At 39.7% G+C, this 24245-nt stretch overlaps 1 protein-coding gene across 1 annotated transcript in view; it reads left to right on the top strand.

The window, feature by feature from the left end:
* Positions 1-24245, top strand: part of LOC126260940 (serine palmitoyltransferase 1) — a 122536-nt gene that overhangs the window by 50003 nt on the left and 48288 nt on the right. Inside the window, exons 4-5 of the mRNA XM_049958446.1 lie at positions 6930-7092; positions 17661-17793. Of these exons, the coding sequence (XP_049814403.1) occupies positions 6930-7092; positions 17661-17793 (296 nt within the window). The remainder of the gene's footprint in view (positions 1-6929; positions 7093-17660; positions 17794-24245) is intronic.

The raw sequence follows: 24245 nt of genomic DNA, 5'->3' as shown, positions 1-24245 counted from the left end.
GATGTGTGTGATGTCCTTAGGTTAGTTAGGTTTAAGTAGTTCTAAGTTCTAGAGGACTGATAACCTTAGAAGTTAAGTCCCATAGAGCTCAGAGCCATTTGAACCATTTTTTTGAGAAATGCAGTTTGCAGGTGTTCCGGTTCCATTCACAGATTATCAGCATCTGAGTTGGCATAGGTTTGGTGTATTAAGGTCCTCAAAATGCCCATTGTTTGTGCTGGATGGTGGCAAATAGTAGCTTGTAAACACAAGTCTGTATGAGTGGGCTCCAGGACACTGAATGTCCAAGCATACCATTGCTCTTATGTCACACCAACACATTTAAAAACAGCAAACAACCTTCTTTATGCATCTTCATAGCAAATTTAGTGTTTTCATGTACGGAGTTCAAATGTTGGAGGAACCCTCGGAGGCTGTCCAAACCAGGAGGCCAGACTACAAAAGTGCCATCATTGTATCACCAAAATACTGTCACTTTTGAAAAAGCTGAGGCAAATGCTCACTCCTCAAAACCTATAAAAAGGTTGGCCACCAGGGGTGACAAGGACTTCCCATGGCAACACTGTCAAGTTGTTCGAAAAACTCTTTTTCAAACATCCATTGAGGAGAGAGTATGCTTAAACAATGCTCTAATGACAGCCCCAAAACATTTGCTGATGAGGTGTAGTGAGCCCACAAGAGGCGCATTTGTAAAAAGTGAAATGACCTCAAAACTGACCAAAAAGTCGTTGCTTTCCACATGAAATACACAGAGGCATGAAAAAAAAAAATGAATGCCTACACCCTGTTGATATGATGACCAATTATGAAAAGTCACAGCTTTCATCCCAACACCTCAGTTTTTTTCAAACCAGCTCTACCACTGCCCTCCCCTCTTGTGTTTCCCATGGCACCATCTTCGGAAACCAATTCCCGCACACAGCCAGAGACACAGCTCCCTCCTATGGCATTTACCAGTGAGTCCCATCCCCCAGAAAACCACAGATCAGAGGCTCAACACCAGCTAGTGGTTGAAGGAACTGTGGCTTGTGGGTTCCAGGGCTGCCCACTCTTTATCTGTCCCCATGCTTCCAGAATGAGATTTTTCTCTGTGCAGCGGAATGTGCACTGATATTAAACTTACTGGCAGATTAAAACTGTGTGCTGGACCTAGACTCGAACTCGGGACTTTTGCCTTTTGCAGGCAAGTGCTCTACCACCTGAGCTACCCAAACATGACTCACGACCCGTCCTCACAGCTTCAATTCTGCCAGTACTCCATATCCTACCTTCCAGACTTCACAGAGAGCTTCTGTCCCCATGCTTATTGCACATAGGCCCTCGAAAGAATCTTGGTTACCAAAGACTGCAAATGAGAAGAAGAATCGAGGGCACCGGAGGCACCAGATCCCCCCACACAACCAGTTTCTGAAAGCCAATCACCACTGATGTGTTTCCATCACCATTAATGACAGGCAGTGATCCTGGGACTTGACCAGTTTGCCTGTCCCTTTAACCACCTAACCTGGACACCCATAAAGGGAACATTCATTGGAACTGTATTGAATATTACTATCACCTGCCTGAATTACAGTACCTTATTTCCTCGTCTTCTGCAATTTGCATTGGTCTGTAAGAAACATGCATGAAAGATGAGCATTCCCCAACACTCTGTGGGCACTGTGCATTCTGTCTTAAGTGTGCTGGACCCGAGAGGTTATCTATAGAGTCTGTACGTTGATTTGCACAGATGTCGGCTGTGAGTGGATTCCCCTTCATACGACAGTTGCAACAATAGCAGTGTGGGTGCAAATGGCCTTAGTAATCACCGTTTGCAACGGTCTCCTCCCCTGTCCCCTTTTTCTCCTTCTTGAGGACTTCAGTGTGCACCACATTCTGTGGGAGAGTACCATTTCATCTGGTAGGGGCTTCCAATTGACAAGCTTCTTACAGACCATAATCTGTGTCTCCTCAATGGCAGTGCTCATCCCCACTTCGGTGCTGCCCATTATACTTATTCAGCTATCGACCTAACGATCTTTTCCCCAGTCTTGTGACTTCACATCATACTCCGCGGACCAATCTTATCACTTTTACACATCTTCATGCTATGTGACGATCTTTGTGACAGTGATCACTTTCCAGTGATCCTTCACTTCCTTGCCACCACTAGATGGATGAGCTACCACACTTGGTTCTTCGAAGAGCTGATTGACAGTTGTATGCCTGTGCTGTTACCTTGGCCCCCTCTCCGCAGATTGGTTCGACAAGGTTGTGCAGGACATCTCCAACGTTATCACCTATGGCACTGGAACTGCTATTCCCCTTTCCACAGGTCTCCTCCATTGCCAGCCAGTGCCCTGGTGGACCAAAGACATTTCAGGAGCTGTTCAGGATTGCCAAGGAGCCCTGCAATGTTTTGAGGTACTTCCTTCACAGGCCGACCTTATCACTTTAAAGCATAATCATGCTAAGGCTCACTATCTAATCAAACACAGCAAAAAGGAATGCAGGGACCACTATGTCTCCTCCCTGGGATATGCCTCGTCATCCCAGCTGAAGATCACCCTCCGTAGCCTTCTGGGCCACCACAGAACCTCATCTGTACTGGGTCTCTTACTTAGTGATAGTCTCTGTACTCATGCATCACCACTTGCTGAACTCATTGTGACCCACTCTGCAATGGCGTTGGTATTCTCTTCTTATGCAGCTGCCTTCCAGATGCATGAGCGATGAATTGAAGACGTCCATGTCTGCTCTGCCCCTTGGCATGCCAAAGTGCACAAATAACCATTCATTGACTGGTAATTGCTTAAGGCTCTTGTCTCCTCTCATGATTTACCCCAGGTCCTGATTCCATTCACATTCATATGATGCAATATCTTAGTGTTCCTAAACGGCCACAACTCTTCAGAGTCTTCAAATGTATTTGGCTTGACAGAGTCTTCTCTTCAAAATGGTGAGATAGCACCAACATTCCAATCCTTAAGGTAGGCAAAAGCCCAACATCCATTGACAGTTATTGGGTGATTAGCCTCACCACCATGCTCTGCACACTGTTTGAAATGGCAGTTGTACATTGATTGTGCTGGTCCTCAAATCTTAGAGCCCTTTGTCTACTTACCAGTGTGGTGTGTGGGAGGAGCAATACATAACTGACCATCTGGTTAGGTTTGAAATGGCAGTCCGACAGGCTTTTTCTAATTGCCGACATTTCATTGCAGTATTTTTCAACCTACTTATTGTTATGACACTGCTTGACGCCATCACATTTTATTACCGTACATGATGGGCTTTTGAGCCTCCCTACCCATTTTTATCTGTCAGTTTTTATCCCACTGGTTGTTCCATGTTACAGCTGGCATTTCACACAGCTTGCTACAGATCCAAGAGAATGGCATCATACAGGGCTCCATGCCAAGTGTCACGCTTTTCCTCAGTGCCATTATTGAGCTAGAGATCTCTGTTGGCGATATGGTCACTCCTACACTATGTGTTGATGACTTTTGCATTTGGTACAGCTCCCACAGCCTTGGCTGTGTGCCAATTTCAAGGCACGGCGCCACAGGTCTCTGCTTGTATCCTTCACCATAGTTTTCAGTTCTTTTCTGCAAAAACAAGGGCTGTGCATTTTTGTCATTGTACCACAGTTAATACTTACCCAGAACTTTACTTGGTTACACAGCATCTGCACAGTCCCAATTTTGAGACTCCTCTTTGATAAGGAGCTGAATTGGCTCACCCACATTTGTCAACTAAAGATTAACTGCACACAAAATCATAAACCTCTCTGCTTCCTTGCCCACATCTCTTGGATTGTAGATCACGCTACTCTCCTTGATATCTACCAGGCTCTGCTCTAGTCTCACTTGGACTATGGTCGCCAGGTTTATGGCTCAACGCCCTCATCTTTGAAATTGTGAGATCCATTACATATTCCATCATCATGGAGTGTGACTGGCCACTAGCACCTTCCATATTAGTCCCATAGACAGTCTCCTTGTCAAAGTGTTGATCTTCCTTCTATAGTTCTGACAGTAGCAACTGTTGCTTGTCACTCTTCCTTTATTTTTCCGGGAAATAATCCACCGTTGTATGTCGTCTCCACATTTGTCATACCAGACCAACCCATAATTTTGTTGTACTTTATGATCTTCCACCGTATTGTGTTGTGGAGCCTTACTGACAGTCGCTCATATGCTGATAGAATGTTCCCTCCTCCTACTCTCCATGTTAAGTATGGTCATGATCAAAACTAATTGCAAAATGATTTACATAGTGCGAAAATTGGCAATTGACCCAAAATAATGAAAAGTGTTTGGTCATCCACATGAGTGCTAAAAGGAATGTGTTAAACTTTTGTTAGACAATAAATCAATCAAGTCTAAAGGCCGTAAATTCAATTGAATACCTAGGGAATACAATTATGAACAACTTAAATTGGAAAGAACACACTGAAAATCTTGTAGGGTAGGCAAACCAAAGACTGCATTTCATTGGCAGAACACTTAGAAGATGCAAAAGGTCTACTATAGATACTGCCTGCAATACGCTTGTCCATCCTCTTTTGAAGTACTGCTGCTTGTTGGGGAATCCTTACCAGATAGGATTAACGGAGTACATCGAGAAAGTTCAAAGAAGGCAGCATGTTGTGTATTAACGAGAAATAGGGGAGAATGAGTCATGGACATGATACGGGATTTGGAGTGGGCACCATTAAAACAAAGGCGTTCCTCATTGTGAAGGGATCTTCTCGTGAAATTTTGATCATCATCTTTCTCCTCTGAATGCAAAAATATTTTGTTGTTACTGACCTATACAGGGAGAAATGATCAACATAATAAAATAAGGGAAATCAGAGATTGTACAGAAAGATATAGGTATTCATTTTTTCCACATGCTGTTCGAGAGTGGAATAATAGAGAATTATTGTGAAGGTGGTCCAATGAACGCTCTGCCAGGACTCTGGGGTGATTTGCAGAGTAGCCATGTAGCTGTAGATGTCACTGGATTCTTTGCCTCTCTTATTGGTGTCGACTCACAGCCAATTGAACTGGTTCTCCGTCATCTCCATGACAGTGATTTTTGTTCTCAGATATAATATTTTAAAATCCCTGCAGGAGGGGAATGGGGGGAGGGAATCTGGGGGACCATGCGTGCTTTACCTGCTGCTTTGTCATACCTCCTATCCTTTGTTTTATTGCTTTTAGGCAGTTTGCCTCTTTTTCTACCACAACCTGTTTTCTGCTTTAGAAGTAGCACTCTATTGATTAGCGGGTACTGTCCTCCTCTTTAATGTTTTGCTGATTAGTGAGTGCTATCCTCTTTAATGTTTGGCTATGTTGGACTAGGGGTGGAACAGCTGTGGGAGGGCCTGCCCCTTCGCATGCAAGGTCTATGAGGGACACTCATATGACATCCCAGTTGATGTTCTTTAAATTTTTGATCTTTTCCTTTTTCTGGATTCACTAGAAGGCATTCTGTAGTCTGTAGCTGTCTTCGCCGTTAATGGGTTGTGGGTGTCAGTTTCGGGTGGGTTTTTCTCGTCGCCATGGCTGAGCCCTGGGGGACAAGGACACTCATAACTGGGGACAAAGGGCGCCTGCAGGCTCCTCCTAGCTCTCAGGGAAAGGAAAAACTATAGTGTAGCCAGGTGTTTCTCTTTCAAAAAAGTGTTACACAGGTCTTTAACAGGATCAGAACTGGAACTTATTTATGGCTGCTTTTAAGTTGCCATTCATATTCCAGAATATTAAAAATACTCCATACCCCCCAGTTGTAGCACCCCACCCCCCCCCCTCCCCTACAAACTACAGTAGGGGTGCCCTTACTGGGAGACCACTAGCCTGCTCTAGCCTACATGCCTATCCAATCCATATACTGTTACTTCTCTGTAAATAGTTTTTTTCAGCTCTGGCATCACTATTACCTTCAATGCATTGCTTGTACCACTCCTGCATATACTTTCCTCATCCAAACACATTCCTGGTGGACACCACTATCTCTGTATCAATGAACCCTTGACCGAAGTACTGATGACCTTGCTGTTTAGTCCCTTACCCACAGTCAACCAACTAAGAACAAACTTGGTGCTCACGTGATCTATTAAAGATGACTTAAAGTTGTGCAAGGCGCATGTTAGCAGGATTACATGTGAACAGGGCAAATCTTGTGTTGGACAAATGATGTTCAGGATCACAGCATCGAACATCATAACCATACCAATCGGGATGGTGGCTTTCAGTTGGATTGTGCATGGAATTCTGTCAGAGAAATACAGCTGCACGGCACAGCACACAGACTTGCAGAAGAAGCATATGCGCTCAAGCAATGCATGCACAGCTTCAACTGGGTACACCATACATCTACTTGTGAGATCTTAAATACAGGAGCTCAGTGCATTTTTGCCAGCATTCACCTGAAGATGGCCAGAAAACTGAAATAGCTTGGCAGCAAAATGCAGACGTCTAGCAGTTTGTCCAAAATTTCATGGAACAATCTGTATGCTGGGGGTTTTTTAAATTTCACATGAAAACTTCTTGCTTAGAAAGAACAAAGTGATATCAAGCATTTTTTATTTTTGATCTGGGACTTTGATATATGATTTTCATGCTGATAGTGTGACACACTAATTGGTGCATACATAATGTGAAATTCATTACTCCAAGTTTAAAAATATTTCAATGTATTTCATTATAAGAAAATAGGACTGTACAAAATGTTTTACTTCTGCTTTTAGCAATAATACAGGGATCACTTTGTTGTAAGGACACACATCAAGTTTGCAAGAAGGGTGGTTCTTACTGTTAATTGTAAGCTTTTTTGATGTATGTTACCAAATATATCTGTGCACATACATTTTCATTTTTGGAGTAGCATGTTTAACTTCCACACCAGGACTCATGTTACGGTCCATTTTTAAGCTGATGTCCTTGTCTTCTTTGTTTAAGGCTGGAAAGTACATAACATTAAGTGGACATCATTGCTTGAATTTGGCTTCCCACAATTATCTGGGATTTATTGGAAATTCTGAAATTGAAGAATGTGCTGTTCGAACTTTAAGGAAATATGGTGTTGGTTCCTGTGGTCCAAGAGGATTCTATGGGACTGTTGGTAAGATCTGACTCTCTTGAAAGTTCTCTGTTTCTTATAAAATTGCAGTAATGTGTATTAAAAGGTATTATTTCATCCATAATTTTGTACAGGTTGGAGATTAATGATGTTAGAAGTATTGAATATACACAAAACTCTTGACTGAACACAACTAAGTAAAAATCAATTTTTAAATTATTCCATTAAACACAGAAATTGACAATTGTAGGTGGTGTGGATTTATTTAAAAAATTATTAGCACCTCTGGGACAAGATTCAAAGAAAATTTTTTAATTGTAGGACATAAGTTACATATCACGACTTCATTGTAGTTGAATAATGATGATCCATTCAACATCCACTGCTGGACTGTGTTTTTGGTCTTCAGCCATAAGCATCCATGTTGCTCCTGCATGTTTCTAATGTCACTATCCCCCATTCATTGGGTCATAGTCTTATGAGTGTGTGTTATGTGGACTGCAACTCAACAGAATACTTCCTTTCTGCTCCTTCTACCTGTTCATCTGGCTACAGGTTCCACACACCTCCATTTCATGCTCATTATGGTTCATAATTATTTCATCCGTTTCAGCTTGTTTTTGCAAGGGTCTCCCCCTCCTCAGCAGTTTCCAGTGTCAGTGAGCGTCTCTCCATTTCTGCTGTGGAACCATCCCCCCCCATGCCCGCCAGTTTTTGAATAGTTTAGGCATTGAAAGTTCATGTCTCACTGCCCTCATTATCGGAAGCTTTGTTATGAAAAACTTGTCCATTTTACTAAAACACTCTAGGCCATTTATACTTTCCTGTTATAATCAGACCAGTCATTTTTAATTTTTTTAATTATACTATATACAAGAACACAGCTGGTGTTATGACTTCATACAGTTTTCTTTTTGATGTGTCCCTTGAACGTTACATTAGTCTTATTGTAATTACTTTGTAGTCCTATTTTTAAGCTTGCCGTATTAGGTTTTTTCATTCATTGTTGAAATACATCTAGTCTAGTTGACTGAGTACAATGTCATCAGCAAAGTAAAGATTGATTTATCACATCCTCTTTCCCTGTTGTCCCAGTTTAACAATTTGAAAACTTCCCTTGGAATTGCTGAGAGTAGTTCTGGTGATACAGAATCTCCTTGCCTGCTCCTTTCATTTCTAACTTCACACTATTGTGATGAAATCAGAAACTATTGTTCATATAATTTTTCTTTAGTATACTGACTTAAGTTTAATTTTTACCTTGCTTCTCAAGGGCTGTTAGTACAGATTTTTTCGAAACTGAGTCAAATGCTTTCTTGTAAACGATGAATCCCCTGAACAGTGATGATTTATACTCATTGATCCGTACCATAATTATGTTAATATTTTGTTCTACTATGGTCTATTCACTTCTAAGACCAGTGTGTTCTTTTGCCTGATTAAATCCAGTTTTTTTCCTATGTGGCTGGTGATAATTCTAATGAATATCTGGCTGATGTGACCTGTTGTTTGTTTGTCTCATTTCTTCAGAAGTATAATGATTGCATTAACTGTAATTAAATATAATATGTCAGATCATTAAAGCAACATTGGATGACTACAGATATCAAAGTCACACCAAAATGGAGAAAGGACTTGCACAAAATAGCCAGAAAAAAGTAATGAAATCAGTACAGAATATTGCTAAAAGAAAGCCAGGGATAGAAGCCACAGAAGATGACATTACTTCTGTTCAAGAGAATAGAAGGATTGTAAAAGGATGTTCAAAGGGGCAGTTATTTTTAATAATTAATTTTTTAAATTAGATGAGAAAATTGGTGAAAGTAGTTCGGAAGAGAAACCAAAACAGTGAACTGAAGATGCAACACAGATATTTCATGAATTAAAAATTAATCTCCCATCCCAATCTAAAATAAGGAAGATTGTCACAAAGTTATAAATTAAAAGTTCAAATATAGTGGATAATATCTCCAATAAGAGATGTGACCCTGTAATATGTAATGTTCTTAGTCATTTATGTGATGCATCATTAATGCAGGGTGTTTTTCCTGAAAGATTGAAGTACGCAATTGTTAGGCCTCTTATAAAGCGGGCGACTTCGCAGATGTTAATAACTAGCAGCCAGTGACACTCCTTAAATCAATTTGTAAAATTTTTGAGAAGGTAATGTACTCCAGTGCTGTTACCCACCTGTGCAATAGTGGGATACTTAACCTATCATAGTTTTAACTTCAAAAGGGGCTGTTCTACAGAATAAGCTATTTATATATTTGGTGAAAACATAATAAAATCTTTAAATGATAAAATATCATCAGTTGGTTTCATTTGTGACTTATCGAAGGCATTTGGTTATCTTAGTCATAATATTCTGTTAGAGAAGTTAAGTTTTGTGGAATACATAGTTCAGTAAATGACCAGGTTTAATTCTTAATTAAGAAGCAGAATGCAGAAAGTTACTCTAGGCTGTTCAAGTAATACAAAGAGGGAGCCACACCATCAGCATGGGGAGGAATTACAATTGGAGTCCTACAGGGTTTGATCATAGGCCCACTGATGTTCGTGCTTCGTGTTAATGAGCTGCCATTTTATTTGAATCAGGAGACAGAATTAGTCCTATTTTCAGGTAATGCAAGCATTGTTGTAAAGCCAAGCAAAGAACCAGTAATGAGGAAAATGTTAAATGAAGTGTTTTTTGAAAGTTAGTAAATGATTTTGCACAAATGGGCTAGCTTTAAACTTTGAAAAAACACAAATTATTCAGTATTGTACTGTCAGAAATATTCCACCTTCTATTACTGTAGTATATCAGTGAGAAACAATAAACTAGGTAGAAAATTGTAAGTTATGAAGTGTGCTTTGTGATGATAAATTAAAATAGAAACACCACATAGTAGACCTGCTAAAACATTTTGGTTTAATTTCTTTTGCCATAATAATAATAATGGTCAACTTTGTGGATAGAGAAGGCAGTAAGTTAACATATTTGGCATATCTTCATATATTGATGTAGTATGGGATAATATTCTGGGTTAACTCTTCAGTTAGACAAAAAATATTCACTGCACAAAAGAAAGTAATTAGAGTTATGTATGGAGTTCACACATAAACATTTTGCAGGTATCTCTTTAAACAACTGGGAATATTAACCACAGACTCAGAGTACATTTATTCATTTATGAAATTTGTTATCAACAATCCATCTATGTTTGAGAGTAAGAGATACACACAAGTGCAACACCCAACACCAGAAGGAAAAAGGATCTCGTTACCCTTTAATGAATCTAACTTTTGCACAGAAATGGGTGAAATATGCGGCTATAAATCTCTGACAATCTATCCTTGGAAATGAAATGTCAGGCAGCTAGCAGAAATGTTTACAAATGTAGATAAGGAGCTATCTTTTTAGCAGCTGCTTCTGTAACTCACAGGGATTGTTGCATAGAGATAGCAAATGTCCATATAAATATTATTTTTTACTTATCTAAAAACAAAGATGATGTGACTTACCGAACGAAAGCGCTGGCAGGTCGATAGACACACAAACAAACACAAACATACACACAAAATTCTAGCTTTCACAACAAACGGTTGCTTCATCAGAAAAGAGGGAAGGAGAGGGAAAGACGAAAGGAAGTGGGTTTTAAGGAAGAGGGTAAGGAGTCATTCCAATCCCGGGAGCGGAAAGACTTACCTTAGGAGGAAAAAAGGACGGGTATACACTTGCACATACACACATATCCATCCACACATATACAGACACAAGCAGACATATTTAAAGACAAAGAGTTTGGGCAGAGATGTCAGTCGAGGCGGAAATGCAGAGGCAAAGATGATGTTGAATGACAGGTGAGGTATGAGTGGCGGCAACTTGAAATTAGCGGAGATTGAGGCCTGGTGGGCAATGGGAAGAGAGGATATATTGAAGAGCAAGTTCCCATCTCCGGAGTTCGGATAGGTTGGTCTTGGTGGGAAGTATCCAGATAACCCGGACGGTGTAACACTGTGCCAAGATGTGCTGGCCGTGCACCAAGGCATGTTTAGCCACAGGGTGATCCTCATTCCCAACAAACACTGTCTGCCTGTGTCCATTCATGCAAATGGACAGTTTGTTGCTGGTCATTCCCACATAGAATGCATCACAGTGTAGGCAGGTCAGTTGATAAATCACATGGGTGCTTTCACATGTGGCTCTGCCTTTGATCGTGTACACCTTCCGGGTTACAGGACTGGAGTAGGTGGTGGTGGGAGGGTGCATGGGACAGGTTTTGCACCGGGGGCGGTTACAAGGATAGGAGCCAGAGGGTAGGGAAGGTGGTTTGGGGATTTCATAGGGATGAACTAACAGGTTACGAAGGTTAGGTGGACGGCGGAAAGACACTCTTTGTGGAGTGGGGAGGATTTCATGAAGGATGGATCTCATTTCAGGGCAGGATTTGAGGTAGTCGTATCCCTGCTGGAGAGCCACATTCAGAGTGTGGTCCAGTCCCGGAAAGTATCCTGTCACAAGTGGGGCACTTTTGTGGTTCTTCTGTGGGGGATTCTGGGTTTGAGGGGATGAGGAAGTGGCTCTGGTTATTTGCTTCTGTACCAGGTCGGGAGGGTAGTTGCGGGATGCGAAAGCTGTTGTCAGGTTGTTGGTGTAATGGTTCAGGGATTCCGGACTGGAGCAGATTTGTTTGCCACGAAGACCTAGGCTGTAGGGAAGGGACCGTTTGATGTGGAATGGGTGGCAGCTGTCATAATGGAGGTACTGTTGCTTGTTGGTGGGTTTGATGTGGACGGACGTGTGAAGCTGGCCATTGGACAGGTGGAGGTCAACGTCAAGGAAAGTGGCATGGGATATGGAGTAGGACCAGGTGAATCTGATGGAACCAAAGGTCCTCCAACCTACTGTCCAGTCTCACAATCAACATTAGTCTTTAAAGATGATAAAGCGTGAGAAAACTGTGACCACCTCATGAACACTTTCATTCGGCGGGTGTAAATCAAGCTACTGACATGAACTCGACTGAACATTCTTGAGTATGGTTGAAACTTACAGAATGTTGCTAGAGTTCTCTTAAATGCTTGGTGACCTCAGGAGGATGCCCATCAAAACGTGGATAGGCATAGGCTTTAGCAACATTTTGACCTAGTTAGGGACTATACGCTACGGAAGATTCCTGTTACAATCCACAGGCTGGAGCAACATGTTACTGAACATTATCATGTTACCCTGCAGCAGATAGTGTTTCCATACATGTGTAAAGATGTGTTTGTAGACACACGTGTGCGCGCACGTGCGCATTCACGAAAGCGCCCCCCTCCCCCCCCCCCCCACACTCACACACACATATACACAGAGAGAGAGAGAGAGAGAGAGAGAGAGAGTTTGCATTATATATTACTGTGAAGTAATTTTTTTAATTTCATAAAAATTATTTTTTTCATTTCCTGCTTCCCTAGCATCTAAACCCACATGTGATTTTCTGTTGGGTACCACACTCATTTTGTCTTTCCTCCAAATTCCCCACATATCCTGGTAGCCAACTTCACAGTAATATATAATACAAACTCTCTCTCTCTCTCTCTCTCTCTCTCTCTCTCTCTCTCTCTCTTTCTGTGTGTGTGTGTGTGTGTGTGTGTGTGTGTGTGTGTGTGTGTGTACAAACACATCTTTACACCTGTATGGTAATAATATCTGCTGCAGGATAACATGATAATGTTCAGTACCATGTTGCTCCAAGCTGTGGATTGTAACATGCATCTTCTGTAGCATATAGCCCCTAATTAGATTAAAGTGTTGCTGCTAAATCCTATGCCTATCCACTTTTTGATGGGCATCCTCCTGAGGTAACCGAGCATGTGAAGAGAACTATTGCAACGTTCTGTAAGTTTCAACTATACTCAAGAATGCTCAGTCGAGTTCATGTCAGTAGTTTGATTTACACTGCCAAATGAAAGTGTTCATGAGGTGGTCACAGTTTGCTCATGCTTTATCATTTTGAAAGACTAATGTTGATTGTGAGGCTGGACAGTAGATTGGAGGACCCAGTTACATTACTGCACCGGCTAACAAAATCCTCTTCATAGTGACAAGACATCAGATACTCAGGCAAGATGCTAGCCTGGACATCCCTGCTGAATCAGGATCCACGTTCGTGGGTGCCAGATATTAGATCCCTCCCCAGTTTAACTGGCCCATATGGAACAGGACAGGTGGATATTCCTGGAAACAGCTTGATCGCAAGTGAGACCTTTTCTGTCAGCAGGGATGGGACTGCCGCACCTGGGAGCAGTAGTTCAGCCTCTATAGGCTTTCACTAGTTTTAGCCGTTCTGGGAGCAGAGACTGTTCTCATGCTTCGCCAAGGGTTGAGATGAGGAGCTTTGGTGAGTAAAATGTGCTAGCCTGGTGGACTGGACTTGTGATGGCAAGGTCATGCCAGGCAGTGTGAGTCATGTAATTTTTGTGGCTGCACCCAGTTTGTGTCGCACTATTTTGTCTTGTTCGGCAGCTACTTCAAACAGTTGGAACCCCTATGACCAGTGATGACCCATTGAGTCTACTCCAGTGTATCTGTGAGTGCAGACCATACGTTAGCACATGTGTGTCCTTGTGGGTTGTGCTCACTGGTTTGGGCCCATCACCATTTTGTTCTTTTAAAACATGAAAATCCTGACCAACTGCTCTACTTCAAATATAAATGCATGTGGTGCTCCCTCCATAGTTAAAACTGTCACCAGTGCCCGGATTGTAGCTGCTAATGTTGTTAATGACATCTGAACAACAAATAATGTTAAAGAAAGTATCCACCACAAGTAACCATGTAGTTCCCTTTAACAGGCTTCTGAAGGTGATATTACACCTTATGAATGCCTGTACCTCAATATCCTCCAGTGTGCCTTGTTTAGTAGCTTGAGGATGTTAGGTTGAAACATAGTCAGGATTATCACCTGGCACTCGGACTCCTCTGTGGCCAGCAGGTGTTTCTGGATAGATTTATCAGTGACACATAAAAAATAGGTCTGTAGTATCAGTTTTGGGTAGATGCTCTGACTAACTGAAACATGCCTAATATTGTACTTCGCTGAGTGTGAGGCCCTGATCTGTGAGTCTACCCACCTGCTAGGTCTTCACAGTTAATATGTCCTCCATGTTCCTAATGCTTTTGTGAAGATGGAGACAAAGTGACTTGCTTTTTGAAATTATTATCTGAAACCAGCAATATTTATTTATTTATTTATTTATTCCATGTGATCTGTTGGTACACAGTGTGTTGCAGATGTCGGAAAATGTCATTTAACATTGTTAACATGTATTAATGTAAGCCTATAGTATTCTAATGTATTATATTGCTCAATGTTTTCAATTTAGCACAAACAGCAAGATTACTTGTCTAAGTATTCATTTACAGAGTAAAAACAGTGACACAACAAATATGACTTCACGGCTTTGCTAAATTCTATGTTATCTTCAATGGACTTAATATTAGTGGGAAGATTGTCGAACAGTTGAAGGCCCATGTGGAAAACTCCCTTTTGACACAGTTGAGTATTTGTACGTATAACATGCAGGTTTGCGTTTTTCCTGGTGTTGTGTTCATGTATTTGATTATTTTTTACGACTCTGGGGTCAGTTGGCACTATATGTTTTCTGAAGAATTTTAGAGTCTCAAGAATGTAGAGGCAAGGCAGTGTTAGGATTTCTAACTTTCTGAAGATGGGTTTGCAGGAGTCTCTGGGTTTGCTCCCATTAATAATCCTTAATGCTCTCTTCTGGATTCTGAATGTGCTCAGAGCAGTTGGAGCATTTCCCCAGAATATTACACCATATTTTAGGTGGGCTTGTATATAAGCGTAGTATGCACTGGTATAAATGCAGCAGGGCTTTGGTATGGTGAGCTGTGGGCTTGGGCCAGCAGTGATGTTTCGTAATGGTAGTTGCTAAAAAAACAATGCCAATTACAGTAATCATTGCACCATCTTATCAAGTAGGTTTGCTCGGGGTAAAACAAGTGAAATTAGTTATTTGTGGTCTGTGATCAGGTGGAATTTTGTACATGTGAGATGATGCAGAAGCTTTTGATACTAGAAATAACAGCCGTTACCTTTTTGTATTTGGCTGTAATTCACCTGTGCAACTGTTAATGTTTTATATACTATTCAATTGGTGCTCCATGTCGGTGAATTTACTTGACATTATTGCAGTGTATCTGTTACCAGGACTAAATATTTTCCTGGTGTAAACTTGGGCAGGCAGAAAGCAGACTTCAAATCAACCCTTTCTGAAAAGTAATGGTTCACTGAAATTTGAATCCCTTTCTTTTAAGCTGTTGGGGGGGGGGGGGGGGGGGGGGGGGGAACTAACAACTGGAGCTCCTTAAAACGTTTAGGCATAGTTGTTTCAATATGGATTGACGTATTATGTGTGAGACCATATTTGTTCAACATATGGTTGAGGTACTGAACACTCAGGTGGAAAATATCTATACTTACCTATTTTGTATTTGAACCCACCTAGTAACTCTAGGTTTGTTAAATAACTGTTATAAGTTGTTGAGGAGATGTTCCTGAATAGATATAGAGACTATTGCCATGTAAATACACTAACAGAAAAAAATAGCAACAGCAAAAAATGATTAATGCTGAGTTATGAAATTTCGAGAATACATTTGTCGAGGTAACATATTTAAGTGATTAATGTTGCAAGATCACAGGTTAATGTAAGTGAAAAATACGCCATTGCAAAGGTGAAATGCTGTTACATTAATAACCGGTTTAACCACCAGAATGTTGAATGCAAGCAAGTAGCTGTACAGGCATTGTGTTTTACAGATGCCGTATGTCGGTTTGTGCGATGGAGTTCCATTCCTGTTGTATTTGGTCGGACAAGACAGGGACAGTTAATGCTGTTTGTGGACGACACTGGAGTGGTTGTCCAGTGATGCCCCACATGTGTTACATTGAAGACAGATCTGATATTCGAGTAGGCCAAGGTTGATACTCTGTGGAGCATGTTGATTTACAGCAGCAGTATGTGGGCGAGCGTTATCCCATTAGAAAAACTTCCTGGAATGCTGTTCATGAATGGCAGCACAACAGGTCAAATCACCAAATTGACGTGCAAATTTGCAGTCAAGATGCTTTGGATAACCACAAGAGTGCTTCTGCTGTCACATGAAATTGCTCCCCAGACCATAACTTCAGGTGTTGGTCCAGTTTGTCTAGCAAGCAGACAGTTTGGTTGCAAGCCCTCAACTGACCTCATTCTAAACAACACAAAAATCACTGGCACTGAGACAGAAGCAGCTTACTTCATAAAACACAACAGACCTCCACCCTGCCCTCCACCCTGCCCTCCAATGAGCTCTTGCTTGACACCACTGAAGTCACAAATGGTAGTGGTTTAGGCTCAGTGGGATGCACATCACAGGACCTTGAAGTAAACGATGTGTAACAGTTTGCTGTGTCACTGTAGTGCGAACTGCTGCCCAAATTGCTGCTGGAGATGCAGTACGATGTGGAGGAAAGGGAAGGAGCTAATGATATCAGCTGCATTGGGACTTTATGCGGAATCAGCAGCGGCAAGTGAAAATGTGTGCTGGACTGGAACTCAAACCCAGAATCTCCTGCTTAGTAGGCATTTGCATTAACCATTGCACCACCAGGACACAATGTGTATCACAGATTTGTGGACTGTCTTGGCACACTACCTGGCCAGCACGCATTCCTATCTAGCACCATCTACCTGCAGTCCCCGTTCACGTCTTCCATACTCACTAATTTTAGATTCCCACTGGAGGCCAAACGTAAATGTGCATATGCACTGAAGGTTGTGGGTTCATTGCCCATCAGGGTGAATCAGTTATATGAATGTGTGGTGTCTGTTCTTTCTATGGCTGAAAACATAATACAGAGCAAATGTTAAGAATGCAAGTAATGTGTGCTCTAATTGGTGCAGATGAAAATAAAAGCCATAATCATCTTCAGCAACACTACAGACAGTGTTTCATAATCAATTCAAAATCCAGAAAGTGAGTTAACAGTTGTTTTTGGGTATCAGCGTAGTATAGGCTTCAGTGGCGAGGTATGAACTGCCAATATAGCCAGTTGGTTGGATATACGTTTCTTGCAGCATCATCAGCACTATGTGACGTGTTTGGTATAACAATTGGCATCCAGGTCACCGCAAGTGGAGCTATCTGCTACATAGAAACTATCACCGTCACTGTCTTAGTCAGTTGTGATATCTCAGAAGTCAGAAAATCAATTTCCATGTTTTGTATTTTTGTTTTTAAAGTGTGCTATACAGTTCATTACATCACTTACGGTTTAATTCTTCTGTCAGAAACAAAAATATATTGAAGGAATTTGTTCACTAAGCACTATCAAAGATTTATTACATTACCATTTTTGACAATGGTCTTTCCCCCAGATTTGCCACTTTATGCCCAGGACATCACCAGCTTATAGGACTGTGTGCCATAAAAAGCGAATTCAACTTAAGTTGCATGTATGTGGGCAGACAACCTGATCACAAACACTTGCAGCATATAGTTATATGGTAAAATTGAAAATTCATTGTCACTTTCTAACTGTGGTAATGGTTTTTTTCTGACTTTCTTCCAGATGTTCACTTGGAGCTTGAGCAGAAATTAGCCGATTATATGCTAATGGAAGATGCTGTTGTGTATTCATATGGATTTTCAACTGCTGCGAGTGCAATACCTGCTTATTCCAAACGTGGTGATATAATTTTTGTGTGAGTTGTAAGAAGAGATTGTAATGTGTTTAGATAGATTGGCCAGAACTAGTCTATGCTTTCAACACAGAAATTCTTCAACTCTAGTGAATGTATGTTTGGGTAGTGCCTCCATTATTTGGCAAATGTTGACAATTCTACAAACATATATAGTAGGTGCATATAGGGGAAATATCTTTTTCTGGCATGCTCTACAGTTGGATTATGAGGGATGACCATAAAATTTACTTCCTGCAAATAATTTCACTTTCATGTGTTCACACAACAGAGCACACTGTGGTAATCCAGAGGCATTATAACCAGTGGTTGCAATTATTTTGAAACATAGTCGCTGCACATAAGTTGAATGAGTTAAGGTGACAACTCACCATATAACTGGAACATTGAGACTGTGCAAAGCGCTATTTGAGTGGGGTAACTTAGTTAAAAATGAATAAATTTTTTTTTTCAAAAATCAAAAAATACTTTTTTTATTCTTAAAGAAAGAAATAAGAAGAAAACAGAGCTCATAGTTGAACATTGAGTTGTTGAGTAGCCATTAGGCACATAAACAAGACTGAAGTGTTACTAATCTTTCAGGCCCAGTTGAGCAGTGTAAGTAAAATTAGGACACCAATACATCAATGTTCTCAGTCGTGTTTATGTGTCTGTCAACAGATGAGTACCACATATATAAGGTGTGTTCAGAAAATAAAAAGGAAATTTTGTTTTTTTGGGAAGAATTTTATGTGGTCATCTACGTCAGTGTTGTTGGTTATAGTTGTTGTCTTCATCATTGTTGTGGTCTTCAGTCTGGTGTATAGTTTGATGCAGATCACGTCAATGTTACCTGTCAATATAGACCCCAGTAGATATTATACATTTATGTTATTGCTTTGTCCAGTCTCTGAACCTCCTGGAGCTCAGTCTTTGAGATAGCTTTTAGCTCTCTCAGCAGTGTGCTTTTAATTTTGTCTATGCTTTTTAAATAACAGACCTTCAAGGTTTTCTTGAGGTTTTTGGGAACAGAAAAAGTTGCATGGAGCTATGTCTGGCATATATGGAAGCTGATAACTTAAAGAAGGGATCGGTTGGTAGGACATGTTTTGAGGCATCAAGGGATCACAAATTTAGCATTGGAGGGCACCGTGGAGGGTAAAAATCGCAGAGGGAGACCAAGAGATGAATACACTAAGCAGATTCAGAAGGATGTAGGTTGCAGTAGGTACTGGGAGATGAAGAAGCTTGCACAGGATAGAGTAGCATGGAGAGCTGCATCAAACCAGTCTCTGGACTGAAGACCACAACAACAACAACAACAACAACCAAAGCACATGTAACATTTTGACAGCTGAAATAGACTAAATGTCCAATACAACTAATACTTTACAAATACATTTCATCCATGATTACAGATACAACAAAAACAAAATTGCACAAATCGGTCTAATACAACAAAAGAAATTACAAAATTCCTATTATCTTTTCTAGTTCTTCCATCATTTTTATATTCCATCCAGGTCTTGCCATTATCATAGTTAGTATATAACATTAATGCATACAAAATCATTAATGGAAATTTAAGTTTCAGTAAACACACATTGGCCATACTGGACCACACAGTGTACATCAAAGGACATTTCAAAGTTTTGTTTTAGGCCTTTTTTGTGCTCATGTTACTTATATTCTCTCAAAATGGCTTCTTTTTCTATTATGAGACCAAGTAGTTTCAGTCTACTTTCGTTTTTTTACCAGGCTAGGTGTCTAAGTCATGATTTTTCTACTAAGATTTCTTTTGCCTGGTATGCCATTTTGAGTTACACCAGAGTCTTTCACATCTTCTTTTACTGCACAGATCCGCTTTTATTTCCTGAACTTTCAGCTCTACTGTGACTTTCGTAGAATTCAGCATCCTGTCTAGTTAATCTGGTTTTTTCGATTCTGTTTATGTTCCCATAAAATTTTATCCTATGTTTTTTTCATATCCAAATAAATGAGGCATATTTATCAATTTTCTTATTTGCACTTAACGTGTGTATTACTTATTCAGTATGATTTGGTCAGGAGACGTATACCTGACAGCTTGGCTAAATCAATTTTTATTCGTATGTTCAAAAAAGGAGACCTGAAAAATTGTGATAACTACCAAGGAATAAGCTTATTGAACTTGAAATATAATATTTTTTCCGACATCATGAAAAATAATTATACAGACAATATGATACCATCATGGGTGAGGAGGAAATTGGTTTTCGAAAAGGAAGGTCATGCTGTGATGCCTATTTGTCATTGAAAATGCTTATAGAAAAACATGGAGAGTTCAGTCTAGAAACACACATTGCCTTCATTGACTTCACAAAAGTTTTGATAAAGACAATAGAAAAAAAAAATTTCAGTTTCTGGTAGATGATCATGTTCCCCAGCAACTTATTGATAGTATATACAAAATTTACTGAACAGATTTGATTTGTGTCAAGTAAGAGGACAAATTATCAGAGTGGGGCAGACTATATGCAGGAGAATGACAGTGATGTGGCCTTTCACTACACTTTTTTTTATTATTTCTATGCATAAAATCATCCAAGAGTAAAGACAAATGCCATACGGATTCATTCAAATTAACAAAAAAACAAAGCTAGATCTCTTACTACTTTCTGCAGTTGATTTAGCTTTTGTAGGATCTTTAGAGGATGACCTGCAGTGTTCTCTACACTATTTACAGATTTATTTCCAAGCAATACAGCATGGACATCAAAACCTAAAAAATGAAAACTATGGGCTTCTGCGGAAAATACCCAATATGCGGTAAGGTCTGTTTGAGAAAAACCAGGCATACGAAAAGAATGGGAGTCATTAATAATGTGATTAAACCTTCCATAGCCCTGGAATGCCACGAAACACACCTTTATAAGACCTTGTAATTGGATAATAATAATAATAATGTCTGAGAAAAGAAAGGATAATATAATAAAGATTTTATTGTCTTTAGGCCATTACAGCAATTGACAACGTCAAATGAAGATACAATTTATAATACAGTGTGATAAGGTATTGATTACTGAAATATTTTAACTTACATTACAATAAATGTACAGTGGGTCATCTGTTGGATTACTGCATTTTACAGTTGAAGAATTCAATGATATCATAGAACGGGTGGGCAACAAACCATTCATGCAGTCTTTCTTTGAATGTATGTTCAGGAAGATCCTGTATAGCATGTGGCAGCTTATTAAATAGTTTGTGCCCTGTGACTTCATAGCTATTTATTGATTTTGATAATCTGTGGTAAGGTGTATATATGTGTTTGATGCTTCTTGTATTGTAACAATGTACATTTTCTCTACGTTTCACATCTTGTAGGTTCTTCTTCGTAAAGATTAAGACATTGTATATATAGAGGTTTATTACTGTCATAATTTTTTGTTTAGTAAATAAGGGTTTGCAGTGAGCCTTATGTGAAGAATTTGTAATTATCCTAATGGCTTTCTTCTGCAATAATAGGATGTCATGTATATGACTACAGTTACCCCACAAGTTAATGCCATAGGATATTATACTTTGGAAAAATGCAAAATAAGATGATCTGATGTATGTTTCAGGTACACAATTTCTGAGTTGTCTTAATAAATAAATTACTCTAGATAGCTTACTACTAATATAGTTTACATGTTGGCCCCAGGATAACTTTTCGTCTAAATAAACTCCCAGGAATTTAACAGAACTAGGGTCATCAGATAGTGGCTTGTCTCTTAGAGTGAAGATTATCTGCTGAGTTTTATTTTCATTTAGCAGGAAACCATTTGCTCTCAGCCAATTTGCTACGTGAGTGAGTGTATTTTCAGCACAGGTTTTAAGATCATTAAGATTGTTACTGCTATGAAGAAAAGTCGTATCATCTGCATACAATACAGTGGTGGATCTAATAAACGAGGGGAGGTCATTGATCATTATCAGAAACAGGAAGGGGCCCAGTACACATCCCTGAGGCACACCTACTTTAACATTTTCTATGTTTGACATTTCCTTACCAACACAAACTACCTGTTTACCGTTGTTGAGATAAGCTTTTAATAGTCTGAGACTGTTTCCTTTGATACCGTAGAATTCTAGTTTCTCTAGTAGTGGCGTGTGCTCAACACAGTCGAAGGCCTTGCTTAGGTCACAGAATGAGACCTGAGCAAAGCCTTTGTTCTCAAAAACTTTGAGGATGTAACTGACTACTGTGTCGATTGCACCAATGGTCGACAAATTCTTCCTAAACCCCTATTGTGTAGCATTAATTATTCCTAGATACTCAAAGTGAAATGATAATTGTTGGTACATGATGCATTCTATTACCTTGGAGGACGCGGGTACTATTGAAATAGGTGTATAACTAGATGGAGAGTCTTTATCTCCCTTTTTGTATACTGGGACGATCCTAGACAGTTTTAACTCATCAGGAAAATATCCCTAGTGTAAGCACTTGTTTATGCAATGGGTTAAATGGTACAGAATGCAATCACACACTTTTTTTAGCAGGTTGCATGATATGCCATATATATCTAAGCTATCAGATGATTTCAGTTGTTTTATGACCCCTTGTACAAATTTAGGCGATACTTCAGAGAAGGTTAGCATGCTTGTATTTAGTGACTGTCTACCCCAATTTTGGGAGAGAAACTCTGGTGGACTAATGTCTGGTTTGATAATTGACTCTCCTATTTCTTTCACTGAATTAATAAAAAACTCATTGAGTGTTTGAAGTGGGATATTAATTTTGTCTTTTTTAGTATCTATGGCAGCACTGTTAATTACTTTCCAAGCGGTTTCGCATTTATTGGTTGAATTATGTATGCTGTTGGCATTGTAGGATTTTTGGCTTGCAGGATGGCTTTTTTGTATTCATTCGTGCATTCCACATAGGCTGATTTGGCATAGTCAGACTTCATACTATTGTATATGTTGTACAGTAACAAAACTTGTTTCTTTAGATCTGTCAGCTGTTTAGTGTACCATATATTTTGTCTGTTTTGAGATCTGGATTTGTGGCTGACGTCCATTATTTTGATTTTCTTTATGGGAATACTATGGTTAAATAGGGTCAAGAATGCATTTAAAAATCTATCAAATATTATTTTGGCTGGCAGGTCATTACTTGATGTGTAGTGTCCATTGACACTACAATGGCCAAACCAGATACATAAAAACTCCCAACACACACACACACACACACACACACACACACAACGATTTAACTTTTACAAGTTTTCAGAGACAGTGGCTCCTTCTTCTGGAAGAAGAGTTGAAGAGGAAGGAAGAGGGGTGAAGGAAAAGGACTGGATTGGTTTAGGTAAAAGGGTACAGTTCAGGAAAGTCATCCAGAACCCCGTATCAGGGGGGACTTACCAGATAGTTTGAGAAGGAAAGACCTTATTAGCAGGACACCTGGACAATAAAGGCTAAAGATACAAAAAGACTTAACAGCCTATGAAATGAAATTCTTGAGACAGACAGCTGAGTATACCAAATGTAATCACAAAAGGAATGAAGATTTGGTGAAGGAACCCACCACACATTATATTCTGAACGTCTAATGAGCTCAAGGAAGATCCCAAAATCCATGTTACACTACACCCAAATGGTGTGAGATTGCTAGATGACCACTGAAAAGATGGATGGAGAAATAATTTCTCGACGACGCCATAAAAGTCAAGAAGCTTAATATTTGTAAGGTGGTGGTGGTGGTGGTGGTTGTGGTGATGACGACGATGATTATGATTACAGGTGATTTGTCCTGATTACTAAAAGGATAGTTTCAGCCCCATAAAATAGGCACTCTGGTTTATATCTGCAAAGCTCTTGTTTTAGTTTAATTATTGTGTTTTATTGCCAGATTCCATCAACATGCATCATTACTCCTATATCCTGTACTTCATAATATTTCAGTAATAAATTAGAAAGAAGTAGCATTGTGTTTTAATTTTTTCCAGTCATTTGCATTTTAAATGTTCCGTTTCTGATTATAAACCTCCTGAAAGCATGATTCTTTCTATGCTATTACTGTTAGGTACACCAGGAAGGAAAGGTTCAGACATAAAATCAGAGTCGATGAATTAACTCTGTGAACTGTGGTGAAATGGAAGGTGAATTACTTGTTATCTTGTTCACTAAAATTTATTACATGGTCATTTAAAGAGTAGAGCAAGACGTATCTACACTACATGCTCTGTTTTACACATTTTTGCAACAAGTTCAATGTTGTATATAAGATTCACTCATTGCAGCTGCCAGAACATATTATCTGTTTTGGAGGCAATGTGATGAATTTGTAGGTGGAATTAAAGAACTTTCAATTGGGTAACTCTTCCAAGTCATTGAAGAATATCTTAACATAAACACTAAAAATGAATGTTTCAAGTTATGGTAGAATTAATATTAGCACTCACTTGAGAGAAGTGTAAAATTATGAGACAGAATGGCTGTCCAGT

This window comes from Schistocerca nitens, chromosome 5 (genome assembly GCF_023898315.1).
Source record: "Schistocerca nitens isolate TAMUIC-IGC-003100 chromosome 5, iqSchNite1.1, whole genome shotgun sequence".
In the NCBI taxonomy this organism is placed as follows: Eukaryota; Metazoa; Arthropoda; class Insecta; order Orthoptera; family Acrididae; genus Schistocerca; species Schistocerca nitens.
The sequence above is the reverse complement of the archived record's forward strand: the minus strand, read 5'-3'. Positions and strand labels throughout refer to the sequence as shown.